We start from the raw sequence: 24,825 nt of genomic DNA on the forward strand, positions 1-24,825 counted from the left end.
AACTACCAGAATGCCAGATCTTGGTGGCAACAACTATTAAGGCTTGTTCAAAGCCTCAGGCTAACATGCCCAACAATTTCCTTTCTGTAAATAAGGCATCACTGCAACAAGGCAACAAGATTTAATATATGCACCCAGGCTAAGTGTTGAGCTTAGCTGTAACTCTCAGTGACTGAGCCATAAGTAGCATATTGGGGACTATCAAATAAAACATACCCATATTTCTTCGGGCAGCCAAACCTGAAAGAAGACTTCTGAACCTTAATATTTATAAAAATAAAGTCTCTAATGCCTCTAAATGAAGAATGGGAGCAAGATTGCAGCGGATGACATTCTAGGGTACCATTTCCTAACTTGTTCACATGAATACTGAGGAATTGCGAAGACACAGTACAATGCTGGAAGAACATATTAGACAGTTTGTGAGTTGAGGGGGGAGGGCAGAGGTGGTGACAACCATAGTGGAGAAAAGGATGGGATAAATGTGATTGAAGAAATAAGTGGATGAAGGATAATCAGCAACATAGTATAGGATGAAAGATTTGCAAGCCCATGTCCTCCACCTTTACCTCATCTCATTTCTTTGTGTCTCAGCAAATTAACAGGTATGTCAAAGACTGATCTTTAATATCTTTGAATTCCTATAGTACTTGTCTGTACCAGTTACTTGATTCAATCATATTTTATCTCTTACACTTATGAGTTATGTGATGATATCAATCACTTAACTCTGAATCTCAGTCATAAAATATAGATAACAAGGGGCAGCTAGGTGACGCAGTGGATGGAGCACCAGCCCTGAATTCAGGAAGACCAGAGTTCAAATCTGGTCTCAGACACTAAACACTTCCTAGCTGTGTGACCCTGGGCAAGTCACTTAACCCCAGCCTCAGGAAAAAACATATATATAGATAACAATACCTACCTCACAAAGTCTTTGTGAGCAAACTATGATGCATTGTATTAATAAGAGCTGTTATTATTATTCTTACTTTGGCTTTCCATGTAAGTCTTACCTCCCCAACTAGACTGAGGGTAGAAAGTATGAATTTCTCAAAGTTCACTATACATATATACTACAAACACTTGTTGGATAAGATAAATTAATGAATAATACCAATAAGTATGATAAATATTATCTCCATTTGAGGAACTTGAAATCCAGATGGATTAATGATTTACCCAAGAGCACACTGCTTGTCTCTACCAGAGTAGGGATTTAAACCTAGTTCTATTTTAACAGCCCTAGTGTTTTAACGCTGCCTCCCCTCTGAGGAAGCCCTCAGGACAGGGCTTGTGACACACTTACTGAGACAAAAGCTTGGTGCCACTCTCTACCAGCCTCGTCAATACCATGATTCCCTCCATGTTGATGAATTCAGTAGCAAAGGTCACATCAGCAGAAAGTTTGGCCAATTCCTTCATAGCATCCAGCCGAGTCTCCATGTTAGATGACTGTGTCCTCTCCATAAGCTGGCGTGCAGCCCGAGACTACAAAATCAGACAACAAGTGTGTTACCAGCCCTGCCCACTTTTCCCTCATCTGTTCCTCATGGCAGATCCCTGAACTGAGGACAAATCTTGGGGTTCTTAAGTGACTGAGATTAAAGCAGAGTCATTTTTTCCAGTAATTGCATTTGAGGCAGGTCAACAAATTTTATCAATAGCCTACTCTGTGTAGGGCCTGTTAAAACACCAGAGTTGTCCTTAAGGACTTTGCAATCTAGTTAGGGGAATATCACATGCACAAATAAGTATGATAAAAGGCAGAATGCAATAAGAACAAAAGAATGGCCTAAGGAAAATACTATAAGAAATCTGGAGAGGAAAAAAAAATCATTTCCAGCTAGGAAAGCAGATAAAGCTTATGTGGAAGAGATAGAACTTCAACTAGCTCTTAAAAAAAGTTAATTTCTACAGAAAGTATACTCCAAGTGTCAGTGACACTGAGCAACACAAACTATGGAGGAAAGAAAATATAGGATAAAGCTGGAAGAGAACTATGGGACAAAGTAATCCAATATGACTGGAATGGAAAATTTGTGAGGCGGAGTAGAATGAGATAAGATTAAAAAGATTAGCTGGAATCTGAATGTGAAAAGTCTTAAATGCCAAGTGAAGGAAGAGGTAGTCTATCCCACTGATAATAAGAAGCCACTAGATTTTTGAACAGGGTAATGACTTGGGTCAGATTTTCCCTCTAGCATGGTTATTTTGGCAGCTAAGTGAGGTTAATTTAGAGAGGGGAGAGACTGGAGGCAGGAAGAACAGGTGGAATACTATTACAATAGTCCAGAGGAGAAGTAATTAGGGACTTAAAGACTGTGGGAGTGGAAAGGAGGGGGTTGGATGGAAAACAGAGTGTGCCAAGATCAACATGGTTATTCATGTTCTTCTCATATTTTGCCCAGAGGAAAAAGCATAACACTAGAAAAGAGTTCTTAATAAAATCTTTATAAAAGCAAGCACTTCTCTACTTGAGTAAACTATTCCTACATGCAGCAGTGTCACTGATAATTCTGAAGGCAGACTGATATATTGAAAGGGACAACCTAGGGGTCAGGAGACCGGGGCTTCTAACCCTTTCAAAGCCACTTTATAGCTGAGCAATTCACTTATTCTCCCTGGACCTCAATTTCCTCTTTTGTAAAACACGGATACTACTTACATTTTCTAAAATCTATTGCATGCCAGGGAATTATGTAGGTCGAGGATAAAAGGACAAAAATGAAACAGTTCATGTTCTCAAGGAACTTACATTTTGTAAGATGTAAAAGTACATGTAATATCACATAGTAGATGCCCACTTCCAAGGATCAAATGAGATCATGTATGTAATATAGATAGGAGTGATTTTCTCTTTCTTGGCTATTATTCATCCAAGTAAAGGTCTAGAGGATTTTTCAAGAATGTCATGGAAGCCAAGTAAGCTAAGAAATCTGGCTTTTTCTTTCTTTCTTTTTCTTTTTTCTTTTGGCTGAGGCAATTAGGGTTAAGTGACTTGCCCAGGGTCACACAGCTAGAAGTGTTAAGTGTCTGAGATCAAATTTGAACTCAGGTCCTCCTGACTTCAGGGCTGGTGCTCTATCTACTGTGCCACCTAGCTGCCCCTCTGGCAGATTTCTCATAGTGATTCAAAGTGAAGCAGAGCTTCCCTCTATAATATAGTACATTCCCTTAGCTGAATTACATGTTCTACCACCCATGTTTCAAAGTCTAGCTGCCTCTTTCAGGAAGCTTTTGCCTCCTCTCACCCACAAAGAAGTCTCCCAGTATCTTTACCAAGAAAACCCTTACAGGAATCATAAAGAGCTGGACACAACTATATAATAACAATGTGTATATTTACATGTATTAATATTATTCTCCCATTAGAATATTATATTCTGCTCTGAAGGCAGAGACTGTTTGACTTTTTTCATTGTATTCCTTTTTCTTAACCTGGGTTCTGGCACATAGTAAGTGCTTAATATATGCCTGTTGATTGACTGAAGGGATCAAAAAAATCAACAACAAAATCTATGCTATGTCCTGTGCTTAGTACCAGTGAAATAGATGATAAGACAATCCCTGTCAAGGGACTTAATTAACTTATTAACTATCAAGGAATTAACTATCAAGGGTATATGACATGTATAAAAAATAAGCTGAAATGTGAGCTAACAAAGTGCTCTAGGTAACTATTTCCTATTATGCCAGAACAGTACTAAACATAACAGGTCCTTTGCTATTTAGTGAATCTAGGATCCATTGTGTGCTCATCACCTCTACTTCTTTAGCCTTCTCTCTTCCCATAAATAAGGGTCTTAATAACTCTTTTCCTCTTTCAGTATGGAGACCCCCTAATTCTTTTTTTGTAATTCTGTGTTTTAAGGTGAAGTACTCATCCTTAAGATAAGGATGATGGGAAAAATCATTGCAGAATGAAACAATTCATTTGGTTTTTGAGAACCATCAAACTACAAATGCAGAAGCTATCTCAATGTCTCAAGCAGTACTCAAGTGATATTTTCTATTTCAGAAAACTGACTTCAAAAAGAATCCAGAGAAGCAGCTAGGTGACACAATAGATAGAGCACCAGCCCTGAAGTCAGGAGGACCTAAGTTTAAATCTGGTCTCTAGCTGTGTGATCCTGGGCAAGTCACTCAACCCTAATTGCCTCAGCAAAAACCAAAAATGAATACTGAAAAATGCTCCATTTGTTCTAGAAAAGTATCTGACACTCAGTTTACATTCAGGTTATTTCAAAAAACTACTGGCTTGACCTAAGAACTTATGGTCACAAATAGGGAGATTACCTACCGGTGAGATGGCCAGCTGCAAGATCGTCCCATTTTTTATGTCACTGCGGGTCTGAGCACAAAGAAAGAACAAATAAGAATGTAATATGGCAAGCTTTCAAGCTAACAGGGCCAACAAAGGCTTGCTTTGTTAAAGAATGATGTAATAGACTCTGGCAAATCCTTTGCACAGACAATGGGCTGCTACTGTTCCTGCTTAAGCCGACTGAACTGGAAGAAAAGATTTCCAATCAAAAGGGACAGAGTTAGTATGGTGTAACACTGTCAAAAATGGACTAGGAATTAAAAAGTCTAGATTCTTCCAACTTTGCCCCTGACTTGCCTTGTGACCTTAGACAAATCACTGACCCTTTCTCTCTAAGCTTTAGTTTCCTTAATGGTAAAATGAGAGAAATGAACCAGATGATATTCAGATAGGGTAGGTGCTAAAGTCATTTCTGGCACTGACGTTCCAAGTTCATAAAATCTATCTATGGTCTAAGGGTGCCTTTGGCCTGTGACTCAAGGTATAGTGTCACCCAATCAGAAAAGAATTCTATACCCTGCATGTGGGAAGCCCCACTCACCAAGCCCACAGATGTGGCAGCCTCTGGAAAGTTCTCTTCAGAACTGGCCCAAATTCACTGCCAGCCCTTTCTCCAGTACTAACCTGCTCAGTGATGTATAGCTGAGGACCATCTGCATAACGGAGAGTGTAGTACTCAGGATTTGGTAGTGACCACCTGGTTAAGAGGACAAAAACATAACAAAACCACATGCATATATATATATATAGATCCAATATCTGCCCACATTACTCCTTACCCATCCCACCAACTGCATTTCTAAAAAATAATTTGTGTCCAAAGCAAATTCCCACGTACAGTAGGTATTAGTGAACGTCTATTAAATCAAATCATACTGTAAAAGCACAAAGTCTACCTTCTGTAAAGCATTTTTTTAGATACTTAGTATCTGTGACTAATTGTGCCCATGAACCAGAGGGAAAAATATGAAGAGTATCTAAATGAAGTGGAGGGAGAAACAGAAAGAATTTTACCATATTACAGACCCCCTGGATAGAAGTAAGAGATAAGGAAGCACTGCAGTAACTTTTATAACATGGTACTGATGGAAAATTTCAATTATCTAGATATCTTCTAGAACCCCCTCTAACAAAAACAGAGTAACTAATTGATGTCTTGATTTATTTTAATAATGATTCATTCTAGAATATTCTCCCATTCCAGAACAGGTACCCCCTTTTGAAGAATGATATTTTACTATGCAGAAACTAAGTGCTGGAAGAGAAATGATATAAACCTTGAACAATTCCTACTCCCTAATGTTTATAAGAGAGAAACAGTAGAAAGTCAATTTTAAGTCTAACACAAGTCTTAGATCTGGGAAGAGAAAATTTTAAAGAGAGTGGGAAAAGGCTACATAAAATTTCATGGATCAAAATTCCATTGGCCAAGTCAATCCAGAAGAGGTAAAAAAACTTGTAAGAATGATACTTTGAAGACACAAAAAGGGAAATAATTCTAGTGAGGAAGAAAAACCTGAAGAGTTATGTGAATAGAGAACTCAATCAACTTAAATGTTTAAAAAAGAAATTAATAGAAAATGCATGCACAAACTTCAAAGAGATGAGAGTGCAAAAGTTACAGACCTGCAACTTTGACTCTGATTCCTAAGAAAATGCTACAGTAGAACACTAAAGAAAGGGTTAGTGAATATCTAGGAAAGGAAACAGTGATTTCAGAGACCCACCATGGCTTCACTAAAAACAAGTCAAGCCAGACAAACCTTATTTTCATTTCTAGCTGGGTCACACTAACTGGTAGATAGGAAAATTGTGTGTATTTGTATTCTACCTAAGCATCTGAATTCAACTTCCTGATTCCAAGGTCAGTCCTCTATTTGCTATGTTATTCTGCCAAAAAGTTGAAATTTTTTAAAATTTTATTTTAATAGTATATTATTTTTCCAACTATATGTAAAGATGATTTTTGGCATTTATTTTTTTTTCTGTTCTACTTTTTTTTAATTTTAATTTTATTTTATAATTATAACATTTTTTTGACAGTACATATGCATGGGTAATTTTTTACAACATTATCCCTTGCACTTACTTCTATTCAGATTTTTTCCCTTCCTCCCCCAACCCCCTCCCCCAGATGGCAAGCAGTCTTATATATGTTAAATATATTACAGTATATTCTAGATACAATATATGTGTGTAGAACCGAATTTTTTGTTGCACAGGAAGAACTGGATTCAGAAGGTAAAAATAACAGTTTACATTCATTTCCCAGTGTTCCTTTTCTGGATGTAGCTGGTTCTGTCCATCATTAATCAATTGGAATTGGATTAGCTCTTCTCTATGTTGAAGAAATCCACTTCCATCAGCATACATCCTCGTACAGTATTATTGTTGAAGTGTGTAATGATCTTCTGGTTCTGCTCGTTTCACTCAGCATCAGTTGATGTAAGTCTCTCCAAGCCTCTCTGTATTCCTCCTGCTGGCCATTTCTTACAGAACAATAATATTCCATAACCTTCATATACCATAGTTTACCCAACCATTCTCCAATTGATGGACATCCATTCATCTTCCAGCTTCTAGCCACTATGAAAAGGGCTGCCACAAACATTTTGGCACATACAGGACCCTTTCCCTTCTTTAGTAGTTCCTTGGGGTATAAGCCCAGTAGTAGTATGGCTGGGTCAAAGGGTATGCACATTTTGATAACTTTTTGGGCATAATTCCAGATTGCTCTCCAGAATGGTTGGATTCTTTCACAACTCCACCAACAATGCATCAGTGTCCCAGTTTTCCCACAGCCCCTCCAACATTCACCGTTATTAGTTCCTGTCATCTTAGCCAATCTGACAGGTGTGTAATGATACCTCAGAGTTGTCTTAATTTGCATTTCTCTGATCAATAGTGATTTGGAACACTCTTTCATATGAGTGGAAATAGTTTTAATTTCATCATCTGAAAATTGTCTGTTCATATCCTTTGACCATTTATCAATTGGAGAATGGCTTGATTTCTTATAAATTAAAGTCAATTCTCTGTATATTTTGGAGATGAGGCCTTTATCAGAACCTTTAACTGTAAAAATGTTTTCCCAATTTGTTACTTCCCTTCTAACCTTATTTGCATTAGTTTTGCTTGTGCAGAAACTTTTTAATTTGGTGTAATCAAAATGTTCTATTTTGTGATCAATAATGGTCTCTAGTTCTCCCTTGGACACAAACTCCTTCCTCTTCCACAAGTCTGAGAGGTAAACCATCCCATGTTCCTCCAATTTATTTATGATTTCGTTCTTTATGCCTAAATCTTGGACCCATTTTGATCTTATCTTAGTATGTGGTGTTAAATGTGGGTCCATGCCTAGTTTCTGCCATACTAATTTCCAGTTTTCCCAGCAGTTTTTGTCAAATAATGAATTCTTGTCTCAAAATTTGGGATCTTTGGGTTTGTCAAACACTAGATCGCTATTTTTATTCACTATCTTGCCCTGTGAACCTAACCTATGCCACTGATCAACTAGTCTATTTCTTAGCCAATACCATATGGTTTTGGTGACTGTTGCTTTATAATATAGCTTTAAATCAGGTACACTTAGACCACCTTCCTCTGACTTTTTTTTCATTAGTTCCCTTGCAATTCTCAACCTTTTATTCTTCCATATGAATTTTGTTGTTATTTTTTCTAGGTCATTAAAATAGTTTCTTGGGAGTCTGATTGGTATAGCACTAAATAAATAGATTAGTTTGGGGAGTATTGTCATCTTTATTATATTCGCTCAGCCTATCCAAGAACATTGAATGTCTTTCCAATTATTTAAATCTGACTTTATTTTTGTGGCAAGTGTTTTGTAATTTTGCTCATGTAATTCCTGACTCTCCTTTGGTAGATATATTCCCAAATATTTTATACTATCGACTGTTATTTTGAATGGAATTTCTCTTTGTATCTCTTGCTGTTGGATTGTGTTGGTAATGCATAAAAATCCTGAGGATTTATGTGGATTTATTTTGTATCCTGCGACTTTGCTAAAATTCTGAATTATTTCTAATAGCTTTTTAGCAGAGTCTTTGGGGTTCTCTAAGTATACCATCATGTCATCTGCGAAAAGTGACAATTTGATTTCTTACTCTATTTCCTACTCTAATTCCTTGAATCTCTTTCTCGGCTCTTATTGTTTGGCATTTATTTTTATAAGATTTTGAATTAAAAAAAAAAGATTTTGAGTTCCAATTTTTTTCTCCCTCCTCTTAACTCCATCCTCTTCGACAGCAAGCAATATGATATAGGTTATACATATACATTCATTTTAACATATTCCCATATGAGTTATGCTAGGAAAGAAAAATTAGAACAAAAGGGAAAAACTACAAAACCAAACAAAACCAAACAAACAAAAAACAACAAAAAAGGTGAAAATACTATGATTTGATCTGTATTCAGTCTCCAGAATTCTTTCTTTGGATGCAAATGGCATTTTCCATCCAAAGCCTTTTGGAATTGTTTTGGAAGAACTACATCTGTCCTAGTTGCTCATCACACACAATCTTGCTGTTACTATGTATAATGTATAATGTATTCCTGGTTCTGCTTAAGAAGTTGAAATTTAATGGACATAAGTGTAAATATATACACCAGTTAAAAACAATCAACTTCATAAGTATAAGATGGAGGAAGCACTAGCCACAGTAGTAGCTTGTATGAAAAAGTTCTAGGAGCTTAAGTCGAGTTCAAGCTCAGTATGAGCTGGTGATATAGTTTGCCAAAACTAACAGGATTTCAGGATATATTAGGAACACAGCTTTCCTGAGCAATATTTGGCTCTGAAGTTTAGGAAGGATATTGATAAATTCAAATGTTTCCAAAAATATTCAGCAAAGATGGTTAACGATTTTGAATATATGTCATATGGTGACAGATCAAAAGAACTAGCTGGGGAAGAGCAGACTTGGGGAATTCTTATAACTGTATTCAAATATCTGAAAAGCACTCATGTGAAAGAGGAATTAAGACTGGTTCTGTTTAGCCACAGAGGGCAGAAAGAGGACTAATATGTGGAAGTTGCAACAAGATAAATGTATGCCTGATGTTAATAATAATATATAATAAGCTAACATTTAGTATTTACATAGCACCTACTATCTGTCAGGCACTGTGCTAAATACTTCACAAACATTATTCCATCTGACCCTATAAGCCCTGAGAATTGGATGCTATTATTATTATTCTCATTTTATAGTTGAGTAAACTGAAGCAAACAAAAGTGAAATAATTTGTACAGGGTTATACAGCTAGTAAATGTCTGAGTTAGATTTGAACTCAGGTCTTCCTGACTCTAGGCCCAGCACTCTGTCACTGTACCACTAAATTACACTCAGGAAGTTTTCTGATAATTAAGGCTATACAAAGTGAAACAAGCTGCCTAGGCAGACAATAGGGTCCTCCTCATTGGTGATCTTCAAGTACAGACTGTCTGACTTTTTGTAGGACATGTTATAGCAGACCTTCTTTTCAAACCCAGGCTAAACCAGAAGACTAATGAAATCATTTTTCAATTTGAAAATTCTGAGATTTTTTGATTTTAGGGAAATCAGTTCAATTCTCTGGCCTCCATTTCCTCTGCTATAAAATGAGGGGATTAGACTAGATTGATATTTAAACTCTAACTACATTTTTCTCATAATAATTTCATAAAAACCGGGGATCTAGATTATATATGAGTTTGGGCAAGTCATCTTCTCTCTGAGCCTTAGCTTCCTCCTCTGTACCATAAGGAAACTGAATTCAACCTCTAAATTTTATACAGCTTGGCATTCCCCAATGAATAAACAGTCAAAGAATATGAACAGACAATTTTCAGATGAAAAAATTACAGTTATTTCTAGTAATATGAAAAAATGCTCTAAGTCACTATTGATTAAAGAAATGCAAATTAAAAACAATCTCAGATACCACTTCACATCTCTCAGGTTGGCTAAGATGATAGGAAAAAATAATGATAAATGTCTAAGGGGAGGTAGGAAAATTAGTACACTATTACATTGTTGGTGGAGTTGTGAAATGGTCTAACCACTCTGGAATGCAATTTGGAATTATGCCCAAAAGGCTATCAAACTGTGCATATCTTTTGAATTCAACAGTGTCTCTACTGGGTCTATATCCCAAAAAGATCATAAAAGAGGGAAAAAGACCCACATGTGCAAAAATGTTTGTAGCAACCCTTTTGTAACTGCAAGGAACTGGAAACTGATTGGATGCCCATCAGCTAGGGAATGGCTGACTAAGTTAAGGTATATGAAGGTAATATAACATTACTGTTCCATCAGAAATAATGAGCAGGCTGATTTCAGAGAAGCCTGAAAAGACTTACATGAACTGATGCTAAGTGAAGTGAGTAGAACCAAGAGAACATTGTACACAGTAATAAGATAATAAGATGATCAATTCTGATGGATGTGGCTCTTTTCAACAATGAGGTGATTCAAGGCAATTTCAATAGACTTGATATGGAAAGTGCCATGTGCATCCCAGAGAGACTATTATGGAGATTGTATGTGGATCAAAGCATAGTATTTTCACTTTTTGTTGTTTTTTGTTTGCTTGGTTTTTTTTCCTTTTGATCAGATTTTTCTTGTGCAACATGACAAATACGTAAATATATTTATAAAAACTGCACATGTTTAACCTATATCAGATTGCTTGCTGTCTTGAGGAGAGGAAAGGTAAAGGAGGGAAGAAGAAAAATCTGGAATACAAAATTTTACAAAAATGAATGTTGAAAACTACATGTATTTGGAAAAATAAAATACCATTTGAAAAAAACTCCATAAAACATAAGAAAAATTAAACTTTATGGCTTGGGCACTTCATATATTTATTATAACTCTAAATAATCCATTTTGTAATCTTAGGTTTTAGGTCAACTTTTTAAAAGAGGAGAGTTAAAATCAAAGTGCCCCATTCTTATATGTCAATACTATATGCATGAAGAAAAAGGGGGTTCTCCTGTGACTACATCATGTATGCATGAAAATATGCACCTACTTTCATGGCAGAGAATGGAAGCAGTAAAGAAAGCTGGGAGAATATGATGGCTAAAAGATTTCCTTGGTGATGGCAACTATATCCTTAGAAGGGGTTAATAGAACTGGTGACAAGTCTGTGCTTCAATGAAAGAAGCTGTGAAATTGTGACACCAGAATGTTGAAGCATTCTACCCATCCCCTGAAGGAGACATTATGAATTCATCGTCCAAAATAACACATATATATTTTTTGAACTTGCCCAAAGCAGAATTTTTTTTCTTGAATATGCCTATGTTACAAGGATTCTTTTTCTTTCTTTTTAAATTAGGGGTGGGAAACAGGAAAAGAAGGTGGATTTTTCATTTTAAAAAATCAAATTAAAAATTTTTTAAAGTGGGGATAGTAAGCAGTCTGGGGCACTGAAGTATATGAATTGTCAATCCCTCATTTGGTATGCAAACCTTTATAAAAACAGAGCAAGCTACTGCAATTGGCAAAAAACTGTTACCAGAGGTCTTGAGAGCCTGCCTAATCTGCTGTACCTCCTTAAGGACTAGAAAGATTGTTATATCTGGTCTGCTGCCAATCCTTTAGTAGGACCCTAGTGCAAAGCCCTCTGCCAAATGAATCCTTATCAGGATCCATTAGTGTTGCTTCAGTCTTTGGAGACCAGCAATTGGGGCTGTGGAATTTATTAGAGGACCAAACTTACCCATCACAAACCTCTTTGATAATGGATGCCAGGGGCCGTTTCTGTAAAGAAAAAAATATAATTTCTTACTAGTGATCACCTTCTAGTCATATCAAAGCTATTAATGGAGTAGATGTTAAGTAAGACTATCTCAAGAGAGGAGGAGAATAATTGCCTTTGTTAAAGAATAAGCAACTTTACTACAAGCTACCCTGATCTACTTCTAGCGCACACACACACACACACACACACACACACACACACACTCTCTCTCTCTCTCTCTCTCTCTCTCTCTCTCTCTCTCTCTCTCTCTCCTTGAATCTCAAACACTCACCTGATCAATTTCCAGCAGCTGGGCATTAGCACCTGGCCATTCAATTGCCACTTTGACAATATCAGATGGGGGCGGCATTTTCATTAATGGACCCAACTTCCTCTGATGCAAGAAGCAAAGGGGGGTCCCTGGTTACACACACACACACACACATATAAAACCCAGTTCAGCTACCTGTAGTGAGAAGATCAGACAGAAAGGAAAAGTCACGGGACATAATAATCTTAGTTTTAACTATTTTATTACACACAGTTCAAAGATGAAAAATATTCAATGTGATACTTTTGTAAGAGACTATCTAGGCTGAATGATCTTAATCCCAATCCCACAACTGCTGCCAGCCAAGATTTAAAGTTATTGGAAGAAATATTTTCTCTATATTACGGACAAGAAGTCATAAACATTGGAGACAGGTAGCCCTCATGAAAATATATCCATTTTTAACAACACCTTTAAAACATAGAAGGCATGCTTATCAAATTAGGTCAGGTCAAATCTGAAATATGCTCAGTTCTCAGTTCATATTTTAAGAATATTGACCTCTAGGATCATGCTCAAAGAAGGAATTGGGAATGTTTGTTCTGGAGAAGAGAAGATTTTAAGCAAAGAGGGAGAGAAAATAGACAGGATGAACTGATAATTAATTTAGTCAGGGAAGTCTAGTTCTTTGGGTATTCACCAGGAAAGACCATGACTGGCAGCAGGGAAACGGCAGCAATCACATTTAAATAACTCAAAGGGTTTGAGAGCAGAACACAGAAAATACTGAAACAAATAGCAAAGAAGTGGGGACAGATACAGAAGTAGATGGCGTGGGAACAGGGGATAGAGTAGTAAAAGGAGTTAAGATAGTTTGAAGAGAATGGGGAGAAAGAGAGGCAAAGAATATCACCCACACAACCATTATTAGATTAGATTAGATTAGATTAGAGTTGGGAGCACTCAGTAGCAAGAACCTTTAAGACATAGAAGAGTGTCAGGGTGTCAGGAAGTGAAGAATTTGAGATGTAGTTTTATAGAGTTTTGGGAGGAAACAGATCAACTTATATCAGTGCCACCACTGGTTAATTTATTTACAAACAAATCATCTCAAAGGGAAAACTTCAAAGTTGCAATGGCAAAGCTTTCAGCACCTTTTTAATAGTCTGCTAGTCTGAAGCTGTGAAGATCTGGAATTTACATATCATAGGACCAGAACCAGACAGCAGCACCTAGATGGCTTCTGCTGATTAGTCATGGATTTCCGGGATGTGAAGTTTGGTTAATATACTTTGTAAATTATGTTCCTCTGATTTGGGGGACAGTTTCTAAGTGACTTTAAGTTTCCCCTTTGCAATTTTTCTTCCTGCTATTGTCCTTTTATACTGGCTACTTACTTAATAACTTCCTTAATATACTGACTAGAAGTCAAAAGGTGGCCAGGAGACAAAAACAAGATATATGAGTGTGAAGTGAATTCATGTAGAAAAAGAAGTTAACTTGTTATATATACTGACAACCCCAAAAGGTAGAACCAGAACCATTGAAAATAATCAAAAAGACAGGGTATTCAAAGTCAAGTCAAATCTATTCAACAAATACTTATCTATTTAATTATTGGCAGAGATCCTTACTTGGAGACAAACCTAAGCTGAGTCTTGAGAGGAATGAATTTTCAAGAAGCTAAGCATTCCAACAGTTGGAGGTGAAAAGAAAGCTTTCCAGGCACCTGGGACAGCCTATATGAAAGCATGGAAATGGAAGATGAAATATCACATATGGAGAAAATATGTGAAGTTTGCATTTTATTTACTGGAAGCAAAAGAAAGCCACTGAAAATTTTTGAGCAAGGAAGTGATATGGTCAGACCTGTGATTTAGGGCTATCAATTTGGAAGCTATAAAGACAGACTAGAAAGTGGTGAGAGAAAAGGGAAATTACTTAGGAAGCTAGTGTAGTAACCCAGAGGAAAAGTAATACGGCCCTGCCTGAACTGTGGTAGTGGCTGTGTGAGTGGAGGTAAATAATTACAAGAGACAGGGTAAAGAAAAGAATTGCTAGGAATGAGAGAAAGTAAAGAGTCAAAAGACTTAAAGAGTCAAAAACTTTAAGGTTTGGGACAGCTGGATGGCACTAGAGTACCAATCCTAGAATCAGGACCACGTGAATTCAAATATGGCCTCAGATACATTTAACATCTATCTGTTAGCTATGTAACTGTGGGAAAGTCACTTAACCCCAACAATAAAAAAAAAAAAAAAAAAAAAAAAGACATTAAGGTCGTCAACCTGGGTCACTAAAAAGATAGCAGCTCCTGCCACAGAAACTAGGGAGTTAAGAAGACAGATAAGTTTTGGGGAAAGATAATGAGCCTTATTTTAGTCATGCTAAATGTAAAATGTCTATAGGAAATTCAAGTAGAGCTCTCCAGCAAGTAGTTCATAATAGAAGACTGGGAATCTAGAGAGAATAAGGACTGAATATATAGCTATGAAAGTGGGAACTAATGAAATTAACAAAAAAAGACTATAGAAAAAGAGTCAATGAGAGATCACTGGGGAACATCCATACATAGTGGGTCAACACGGATAATGATCCAGTTAAGGAGACAGAGAAGTTCACAAATGGAAGGATTTAAATACAGCCTCAGACACTTAATACTTCCTAGCAATGTGACCCTGGACAGGTCACTTGACCCCAATTGCCTCTCCAAAAAAAAGGGAAAAAATACAATAAAAGAAAAAATAAAAGGGGGGAAGGAGAAGGTACTAAATATAGTAAACAATAAAAATGTCACATAAAAATGGAAGGGAATAGAATCTTTTTAAAGTAATAAGATCCCACAACATAGCATTCTCACTCTTTCTGTTGTTGTTTGCTTGCATTTTATTTTCTTTCCCAGTTTGTTTTCCCTTCTTGATCCGATTTTTCCTGTGCAGCAAGATAACTGTATAAATATGTATACATATACACATTTTTAGATTTAACATATATTTTAACATATTTAACATGTATTGGACTACCTGCCATCTAGGGGAGGAGATGTAGGGAAGAAGGGGAACAGAAGGCTTTGCAAGGGTCGATGTTGAAAAATTACCCATGCATATGTTTTGTAAATAAAAAGCTTTAATAATAATAATAATAAAGGTAATAAGGTCCCTGTCTTCCACAGCACATAAGCGGAGGCTAAATGCTCATTGTCAGAGACGTTGTATCGATTCTTAATAGGAAAAGATAATGATAAATATTGGAGGGGATGTGGGAAAACTTGGACACTAATACATTGTTGGTGGAGTTGTGAACTGATCCAACCACTCTGGAGAGTAATGTGAAACTATACCCAACGGGCTATCAAACTATGCAAACCCTTTGATCTAGCAGTGTCTCTACTGAGGATACTCTGTATCCTAAAGAAATCATAAAAAGGAGAAAAGGACCCACATAAGCAAAAACTGTTTTTAAGCAGCCTTTTTGTAGTGGTAAGGAACTAGAAATTGAATAGATGCCCATCAACTGGGGAATGCTAAGTAAGTTAAGGTATATAAAGGTAATTAAATATTATAGTTTTATTAGAAACAATGAGCACTGATGCATTGTTGGTGGAGTTGTGAAAGAATCCAACCATTCTGGAGAGCAATCTGAAATTATACCCAAAAAGTTATCAAACTGTGCATACCCTTTGATCCAGCAGTGCTACTACTGGGCTTATATCCCAAAGAAATACTAAAGAAGGGAAAGGGACCTGTGTGTGCCAAAATGTTTGTGGCAGCCCTTTTTGTAGTGGCTAGAAACTGGAAACTGAGTGGATGCTAATCAATTGGAGAATGGTTGGGTAAATTATGGTATATGAATGTTATGGAATATTATTGCTCTGTAAGAAATGACCAACAGGAGGAATACAGAGACGCTTGGAGAGACTTACATGAACTGATGCTGAGTGAAACGAGCAGAACTAGGAGATCATTGTACACTTCAACAAAAATACTGTATGAGGATGTATTCTGATGGAAGTGGATATCTTCAACAAAGAGAAGATCTAACTCAGATACAATTGATCAATGATGGACAGAATCAGCTATACCCAGAGAAGGAAACTGGGAAATGAGTGTAAACTATTTATATTTTTGTTTTTCTTCCCAGGTTATTTTTATCTTCTGAATCCAATTGCAACAACAACAAAAATTCAGTTCTACACATACATATTGTATCTAGGATATACTATAACATAGTTAATATGTATGGGAATGCCTGCCATCTAGGGGAGAGGGTGGAGGAAAGGAGGGGAAAATTCAGAACAGAAGGGAGTACAAGGGATAATGCTGTAAAAAAAATTACCCATGCATATGTACTATCCAAAAAAAAAAAAATGTTATAATTATAAAATTAAAAAAAAAAAGAAACGAGCAGACAAATCCTGGAAAGACTTATATGAATTGATGCTGAGTGAAGTGCGCAGAACCAAAAGAACATTGCAACCAGCCACAAGAGTATCTGATGATCAACTATGACAGACTTAGTTCTTCTCAGCAATGCAAGGATGCAAGGCAATTCCAATAGACTTGGGATGGAAAAAGCTATTTGCATCCTGAGAGAGCATGATGGAGACTCAAGGTCAAAGCATACTATTTTTAACCATTTTGTTGTTTGCATTTTCTTCCTCATAGTTTTTTTTTCCCCTTTTGGTCTGAGTTTTTCTTGAACAGCATTACAAATTTGAAAATATGTTTAGAAGGATTGTATATGTTTAACTTATATCAGATTGCTTGCTATCTTGGAAAGGAGGAAGGCATGGGAGGGAGGGAGAAAAAATTTTGGAAAAATGAATGCTGAAAACTATATGTACTTGGAAAAATAAAATAATATTGAGAAAAAAAATTTATTTTTTTTTTTAAAGAGGCACTGGGCTACTTGAACTCTGCAGTCTTAGAAAGAGCTCTAGATGGAAAAACAGGCCTATTTTCAAATCCCAGTTCTGCCACTTATTCCCTAGGTGGCCCTAGGTAAGTTCATTTCACTTTTCTGGGATCCAGAAAAAATCCTGTAAAAAGAAGTGGGACTAAGATCCCTTCCAACTCTAAAATCCTATGACCTTATTCTTAAGTCAGATTTTTCAGATCACAATTCAATCTCCTTTTGGACTTTCATTGCTTTAGATCTAAGCAACAAAAACAGGATCAGATTAGGAGCAGCACATAGTTGTACATGGCACTACTTGGAAATCTGTGACAAAGCTTTCAAAAGGAAAAATTCTCCCTTAAAAGAAGGGGAAAAAATGAATCCCAGTTTGAGCAAGGCTGGAGGATGGGCCATGTGACTGGTATCCTAGGCAACTAGTTCAGCTTAGTGGTACTCTAAGTGATAGCTACAGCATCCTTTCCCTCCAAGGTCAGATTAAGGTTAGTCGCCAAACTGATGGATGATTTCAAGGGACATTTGAACAAAGTCCTCTCCCAGTCTACAGGTCTGCAAAAAGCACAGTTGCTTAAAAGAAAAACTTTTGGTTAATTCTCCATACTTATCTAACCAGTCAGCAACCAAGAGTTCCATAGTAATTGCCAAGTCTTCCTGGAATAAGAGACAACATGGTATAGGAGAAAAGCATAAGACTGGGAATTAGGGACCCAACTTTGCCACCAATAAGCAAATTAAGTTACCTCCCCTTTTTGGGTCTCAACTTCTTCAACTTGAACCAGATGGTCTTTATGACAATTCTTCTAACTCTTAACTTCTAACATACTACCCTGAGAACTGGTAGGTGTAATGGCAAGATGTTCAGCAAGCACAAAACTTCTCAATACCCTCAGTAATTTTCTGGGTCTGTAAGTCACAAAACAGCTGCCAAACTGCATCAGTGCACATAAGTTCCATACATGAAGTTCCCTACACTGATGAAATTACAGATTCAGATTCAATCAAGAATACCTCCCAGATTGAATATTAAAGATCCATACTAGGTCTAACCATCTTTTTCTTTTGTTCTCTCTTCCCTCTAACATGATTCCAAATTGCCAAGTTGTATTTCAGAGCTATATTGGTCTGAGAAGTACAGACTAGCACTCAGAGTCCACCAAGAGGGAATTCTAAGAATGACCTATGAATGGCTGAAAAACAGAACCTGTCTCTCTCACAAATTTATAAGCTTCAGGAAGAGGGAAATCATAAGTACCACCTGCTACCACATGGTCTACCTTATTCTGAGTGGGTTAAGACTACATTGCTGAGACACCAACATTCCCTGAACCAACTCAATGAATGGGAGGAAGAAACCACCAACTCTTACTTCCAAGACATCTCAAGGGGAAGGAAAACAGTCTCAGTCTGACCTGAGGGCCCCAGAGATCTGGTTTGCTATTTGTGGCTTTTGTGTGCATATATTCACAAGAGGCACACAAAACAGAACTGACCATCATTACACACCCGCAACTCTTTTAGTTGTAAATCCTCTGTCTCAATGTTATAACTGGAAACAGGAGGTTGGGGACACAACAGAGAGACTGAATTCCAAATTGACTCTGACTTACAATTTAACTGATTCTTACCCATTAAAAAATTGGTCTATGGGCAGCTAGGTGGTGCAGTGGATAGAGCACTGGCCTTGAAGTCAAGAGGACCTGAGTTTAAACCTGGCCTCAGACACTTAACACTTCCTAGCTGTGTGTCCCTGGGCAAGTCATTTAACCCCAATAGTCTCAAGGAGGGGAGGGAAAGATCCACTTAGAAGGTGGATTCTATAATTCTATTGTAACAAGACTGACTTCTAAATACAAGTAAGCAGCACAGTGTAGTGGAAAAAAGATTGAATAGAGTTAAGAAACGTGGGCTCTTAGCCTGGCTCTGCCACTACTGAGTCATATAACTATGGACACAGAATTAGAACATTACTGATAGAAGTGTCCATGGAGATCATTTAGTTCACCCCTCTCATTTTAGAGAGAAAAAATTGGAGGCAGAGAGGAAGTCAAGTCACTGGATCTCACAAAAAATAACTGGCAGAGATAAGGCTAGAACACAAGTTTTTTTCCTCAATCCAGAGCTTCTTGCATTCAATTTCCTAATTTATAAAATGAACCTAATGAAATGCTATCTATCATTCTTTCTGGTTCTAAAACTCTATAAATCTTATGACTCTATGTAAGAACTTACATATTAAAAAGAACACTGTCTTCTTCAAAAGACCCTTTGGGAAGCTACATATTTATTCCAACAATGCTTTCATTGTGCAACATTTGGAACTCCTCTTTGGGAACGGCTTTCTGGGCTTTTCCACAAGTAGGACAAGAAACTAACTTCATTACTTTCCAGAGTCATTTTTGACCCCAAACAGCACCAACCAGCTTGAGCAACCAACTTATTCTTCCAACAGCAATACTGTGGGATAAGTATATGATTTCTCAAGGGAATAGTTTTGAAGAGAACAGCACCTATCCAGTTTGTAAAAACCAGTAACCTGACATCAAAGTGGGATAAGATAAAATTGAAAATTTAAATCATATAATAGACAGGACTGCGGTACCAAATCACTACTATTATACTTATGTCTGCTTATGGTTCCTAAGGTAAAAGAAACTGACTAATAATTTTCAGTTACCTGCTATATGTTTTCTCTGGAAGGACCCAACAAGAATCATTCCATGTTAAAATATTTCTCTAACTATAAATCAATATCAAAGAACATCAGAGTCACAAGGGACCCGACACTGGTCTTATCCAAAACACTTGAAATACAAATCATTTTCTAAGTGGTCATGCAGATTCAGCCTCTAAGCCATCTATCTACAGGATCAGGGAACTGTCTTTCACTCCTTTGTTGGATAATTCAGATTGCAAAGAAAGTCTTTTATATATTTAACTAAAATATGCTTCACTATAACTACTACCTATTGATTTAGACTTTTCTTGAAAAGGCCAAGAGATCAGGTCTTCTGACCTAGATAATCACATGCTGGCACCTAAGCAGGGAGAAAAAGAAACCCATCCACAGAAACCCATCTGCTGGAGTTTACAATTCAGCACATATTAGGATGTTCTCTCACGTGAATTTTGTGCTCTGTGTGTGTGTGTGTGTGTGTGTGTAGGATGCTGACACTGAAGATTGTTCGCCTTCTAGATAAGCCCTCTCAAGAGAGCACCCATGCTTGCTCGTTTTCTTCATTTTCAATTTTGAAAGGAAGTGGAAATCAGGATGAAGCAATTCAACTACCACTGCAAAATTCACAGGGTTATAAATAGCCTCTCTCACTCTTCCACTCAGCAGTAGTGCAGAGTTCAGGAGAAATTGGCCAGGGATAGCTGAGCTGTGTCTCTCAGTCCAGCCCCAGGGGAACAATGAAGTAATTTGCCCATTCTGAATAAAATGACTCTTTTCCCACCCTTTCTGCAATGGATATAAAAGAAGACCTTTGAAAACTCAAATCACAAGCAAACTGGAAAAGAAGTCCTCTGGCATGCACTGATCTAAAGAAGATAATTTAGCTACATATTAGGAAGAACTAAAACCCAAGTTCATAGACAAAGCCATAGTGAGAAGAATGGGCATCACAGAGTGATGGAACATTTTTAAGTGGAATTTGAAAGATGTGCTTATAGATTCATCATTGTTACAAAAACTCCTTGACTTTTTTATAAATCACATAAATGTGATATGATTGCTCCACAGGGCTGGATTATGATAGTGCACATCCTAAGAAAGGAAGTGAAAAATGACTGTTCCATTACCAAGGAATTAGGGGCCAAGAGGAAGGCACCATAAGAGTAAAACCCTCTAGTCCTTTAATGAAAAGATTCTAAGATTCTTTACTGACATTGTTGAAGGAAGTTTGGCTCTATAAAATCTCACCAATATAGTGAAAAGCACTTGGAATCCTAAGCTTTGGGTTCAAATCCTTTTTTCATACTTGCTATGTGACCTCAGATTATGTTACTTCAATTTTTTGGGTACTCAATCTCCCATCTATAAAATGAGGGGTTAGACTGAATAAGGGACTTAAAGTTCCTTTTGAGTTCTGCCATTCTGTGTTCTAATAATGTTTTTCCTTTCATTTTAATCTGTATACTAAGTTCCCTTCCATCTCTGACATTACATGATTCTAGGAGAGATCACTGGGAGAGAAACTTGAGGGCACACCCATTATTTAATCACCAATACCACCTTTAGTATCTCTGGTTTTCCCCAGAAATCTCTCCATCTGAGCACTGACTCAGCTTCCAACACACAGACCACAATGCATCTAGAGTAGGTTCTGACTAACCAACAGACTCAGGTTCTGACATTTATTGCTAGAAGTATCAGCCGATCACCACCACACAAACAAACCAACTCATGTGTCTGTCAGTATTTAGTCAAAATTTGTAGTAAGTAGAAATTCACCCCAAAAGTGGACTTGCAAACCACAACCAACAACAAAGTGGAAGATGGGTAGAAGGGAGGAGTTCATAATGAAGCAGGGGAGTTTTCTTAGCCAACCCTGGCTTTTGGCTCTCTTCTTCTATCCCAAAGATAGACTGTATTAGACCACTCAGGTGTCCAAGAGAAAATTAGAATCTGTCTTAAGGAGAGAATAAAAAAACATCCCTGGCTTAGTCAGCTGTATATAGATAAAGCAAGAACAGAGGAAAATTGGTTCCTTTATTGATAGTAGAGTTAGCAAAGGTCTGCCCACAGAACCACTTCCTTCAGTACTTGGGGCTTCCAAGAAGGAAAAGAAAAAAAGAACGTAAGGTGAAGAGTGTAGCTGGGGCTTTAGAGCAACAGTCCCCCTTTAACCAGCTAATAATAAGACTTAGCAAGAAGTTCAAGAAGTTCAGGCAGGATTATGTGAGGCATAGGGAAAACAACCCTGAGTGGGGAATCTAAGAGACTGCCATTACTACTAGAATAATATGATGATATAATATTAGGTTTCATGAAACCCCTAGGCTATCATCCCTAAGCTATATGTCATCAATCAGCAATATGTCCTTGGATAAGTCACTTATCTCTAAGTCTCCACTTTCCCATCTATAAAATCAGGGAACTAATTCAAGGCAAATAAATCTCAGTTCCCTCAGCTATAAAGTACACTACATTTTAAGAATGCTTTAAAGCTTATTTGGCAATTTCCTCATAGATGTGTGATTATATTTCCCCATTTTATAGATGATTAAATTAATTTGAGAAGTTTAACTGTTTTGCCCAGAGTCACTCAGCTAATAAGTGTCAGAGTCAGGATTTGAACACAGATCTCTCCTGACTCCAAGTTCATTGCTCTTTTTACTACACTGCTACCTGCCAGGAATGTGGTAAAAACAATAAATTTGGAAATTAAAACAAGAAACAAAACCAAAAACACCACTTTAAGAATGTAAGGTGGTGGTATCATTATTCATTTTCTGAAGCACTATTATGTGTCTGAGTAAGGTCCTGAGCTGCTTTAGTAGTTTGCATCTGCTCTTCTACATTTGCTGCTCTAAAACCAAACTGGCACTTACTGTCTGCACCACCCACTATTCAGTTAATCATAATGAATACTGCTTTATAATGTCATCTGCTTTGAATGTGTGCTGAATTCCAACAAAACTGTTCTCTGAGGATAAGCAGTGTCCCATAGGTCTGTATTTCCATTCTTCTCTATATTCTACCACCACCTCCAGGTCAGCGTCCACGTACATAGTAAATGTTCTATAAATTCTTCTTCATCTGAAGCAAACCCATGAACAGAACCCTGGGTGTAACTAGACACCAATTTAGAGAGTGACAATGGATATTATGCTAAGTTTAGAATTAGATGTCTTGGACTCAAATCCTGGTTCTGAATTGGGGAAGTTGTTTCTTTTCTCCGGGCCTCAATTTCCTCATCCACAAAATGAAGAGTTTGGTCCAAAAGATTATAGATTAAGAATGGACAAGGATCACAAAGTTTATCTAATCCAATCCTCTTATTTTGGATATGAGGAAACAGACCTTGAGAGGATAAATAACTCATCCAAAAACAGTAATAAGTAGTGAACCTGCATAAATCCAAGTCTTCTGACTTTACCACACAATTTCCTAGAGGAACTATGGTCTTCAAATTTCCCTCCAGCTCACAATCCTAGGCTTGATTTTGTAGAGTGCACTCTCAGATCGTGGCTTCGGTTTGCACTGGGATGAGTTCTCAGCTACATAGCTTACAAAGCGTCTTGCATAGTCTTTGTCATCCCTGGGGGTAGGAAGGGGTGGTAGAGAGATAGCATGGATTCCTAGTGAAGTAAGTCACGTGTCTCCATCACATGATGCTCCTTCAAGAAGTTTTGATTGATCACAATCACTTCATTAGGTGTCCCACACCCACAGGCAGGGATTCAAATCCCAAGAGAATTTTGTGATCTGGGCACTTTGTGGAGTTTGGTGAGCACCTCTCAGTCATTTATGACCTATCTGGCAGCTATGGGCTGTGAACCCCAGACTCTTAAAACCTTCATGCTCTAACCCACTCAGGGCTCTCTGCTCTCCACCCTCTTTCCAAATCTGCCCCCTACCCAGCCAACCATCCCCCCATTCTCAATCATCTATTCCACCATTCCCCACCCGCCAGCAATTCATTCTTCCCATCTCCCCCCTTTCCTGACACCCTTTCCCCATTTACCCCCTCCCCAAATATTCTTTCCTCCATGTCCCCCCTTTCCAAGTAGCCTTTCTCCCCACTGCCCCCTCTAGAGACCTTCCCCACCCCATCCTCTCCTCCCCAGGCATTTCTCCCCCCGTTCTTGCCCATTCCCCCATAACCTCTTCCCCATTCTCCCCCTGCAGACTCCTTTCTCTGCCATTCTCCCTCCTCCCCATTTGTCTCCTATGATCTGGACAATTATTTTCCCCACTCTCCCCCGAGACACCCCTTCCTCCCGTCGCCCCCTCCCCAGACACCTTTTCCCCCCATTCTCCCTTCTCCCTAGGCAGCCCTTTCTCCGTTTTTCCCCTTCCCCAGACATCCTCCCTTCCCGAGTCCCCAGACGTCCTTTACCCCCGTTCCACCTCTTTCCCCCTCCGCCCCCACGTCCCACTCCTCCAATCCCCTCCCCCAGCTCCTGAGGACCCCTCCCCTCCCCCCGCCCCGCTTCCACAGCCCCTCCAACCCAGGTCCCCAGGGCCCTCTCGCCCCTTAGACCTCACCCTCTACGCCCCGCAGCCCCGGAGACTCAGTCGAGATTTTCGTGCTCCCCAACCCCAGAGCGGGCTGCAGCCCCAGCCCAGCCGACCGTTACTCACCGGGGCCCACAGACTGGGCCCTGCCGTCGCGCCCAGGGCTCCGCCGCTGCCGCTTAGCCAGGCGGACCCCTCGGCCCAGCCTAGTAAGGTCCCGCCTCCGTGAGGGCGTCCCACGCTCCTATTGCTCGGTGACCGAACCTTCTCCTTCTATTGGCCTATTCTATTGTCGATAGGAGGAGGGTGGAGCTGTTACCCGGCCGGCGGGGAAGCCTGGGACTCCGCGGGAGGACCCCGCCCACTAGGACTGGAATT

The 24,825-nt window shown here is 38.3% G+C and overlaps 1 protein-coding gene across 10 annotated transcripts in view; it reads right to left on the reverse strand.

The window, feature by feature from the left end:
- ELMO2 (engulfment and cell motility 2) overlaps window positions 1-24,726 on the reverse strand; it is a 52,717-nt gene extending 27,991 nt beyond the window's left edge. For 2 of the 10 annotated variants that reach the window (XM_074293592.1, XM_074293582.1), the window contains exons 1-6: window positions 24,574-24,726; window positions 12,372-12,545; window positions 12,059-12,099; window positions 4,952-5,024; window positions 4,304-4,354; window positions 1,310-1,491 (exon numbers count right to left, since the gene is read on the reverse strand). In XM_074293592.1, the coding sequence (XP_074149693.1) occupies window positions 1,310-1,491; window positions 4,304-4,354; window positions 4,952-5,024; window positions 12,059-12,099; window positions 12,372-12,455 (431 nt within the window). In that variant the 5' untranslated portion in view covers window positions 12,456-12,545; window positions 24,574-24,726. Of the gene's footprint in view, window positions 1-1,309; window positions 1,492-4,303; window positions 4,355-4,951; window positions 5,025-12,058; window positions 12,100-12,371; window positions 12,546-13,984; window positions 14,090-15,210; window positions 15,282-23,336; window positions 23,528-24,573 lie in introns of all 10 variants that reach the window. The other 8 variants (XM_074293584.1, XM_074293585.1, XM_074293586.1 and 5 more) reach the window with 8 other exon arrangements.
- Between the last annotated feature and the right edge of the window lie 99 nt (window positions 24,727-24,825).

The sequence above is a fragment of the Sminthopsis crassicaudata genome, chromosome 2 (genome assembly GCF_048593235.1).
Source record: "Sminthopsis crassicaudata isolate SCR6 chromosome 2, ASM4859323v1, whole genome shotgun sequence".
NCBI classification, from domain to species: Eukaryota; Metazoa; Chordata; class Mammalia; order Dasyuromorphia; family Dasyuridae; genus Sminthopsis; species Sminthopsis crassicaudata.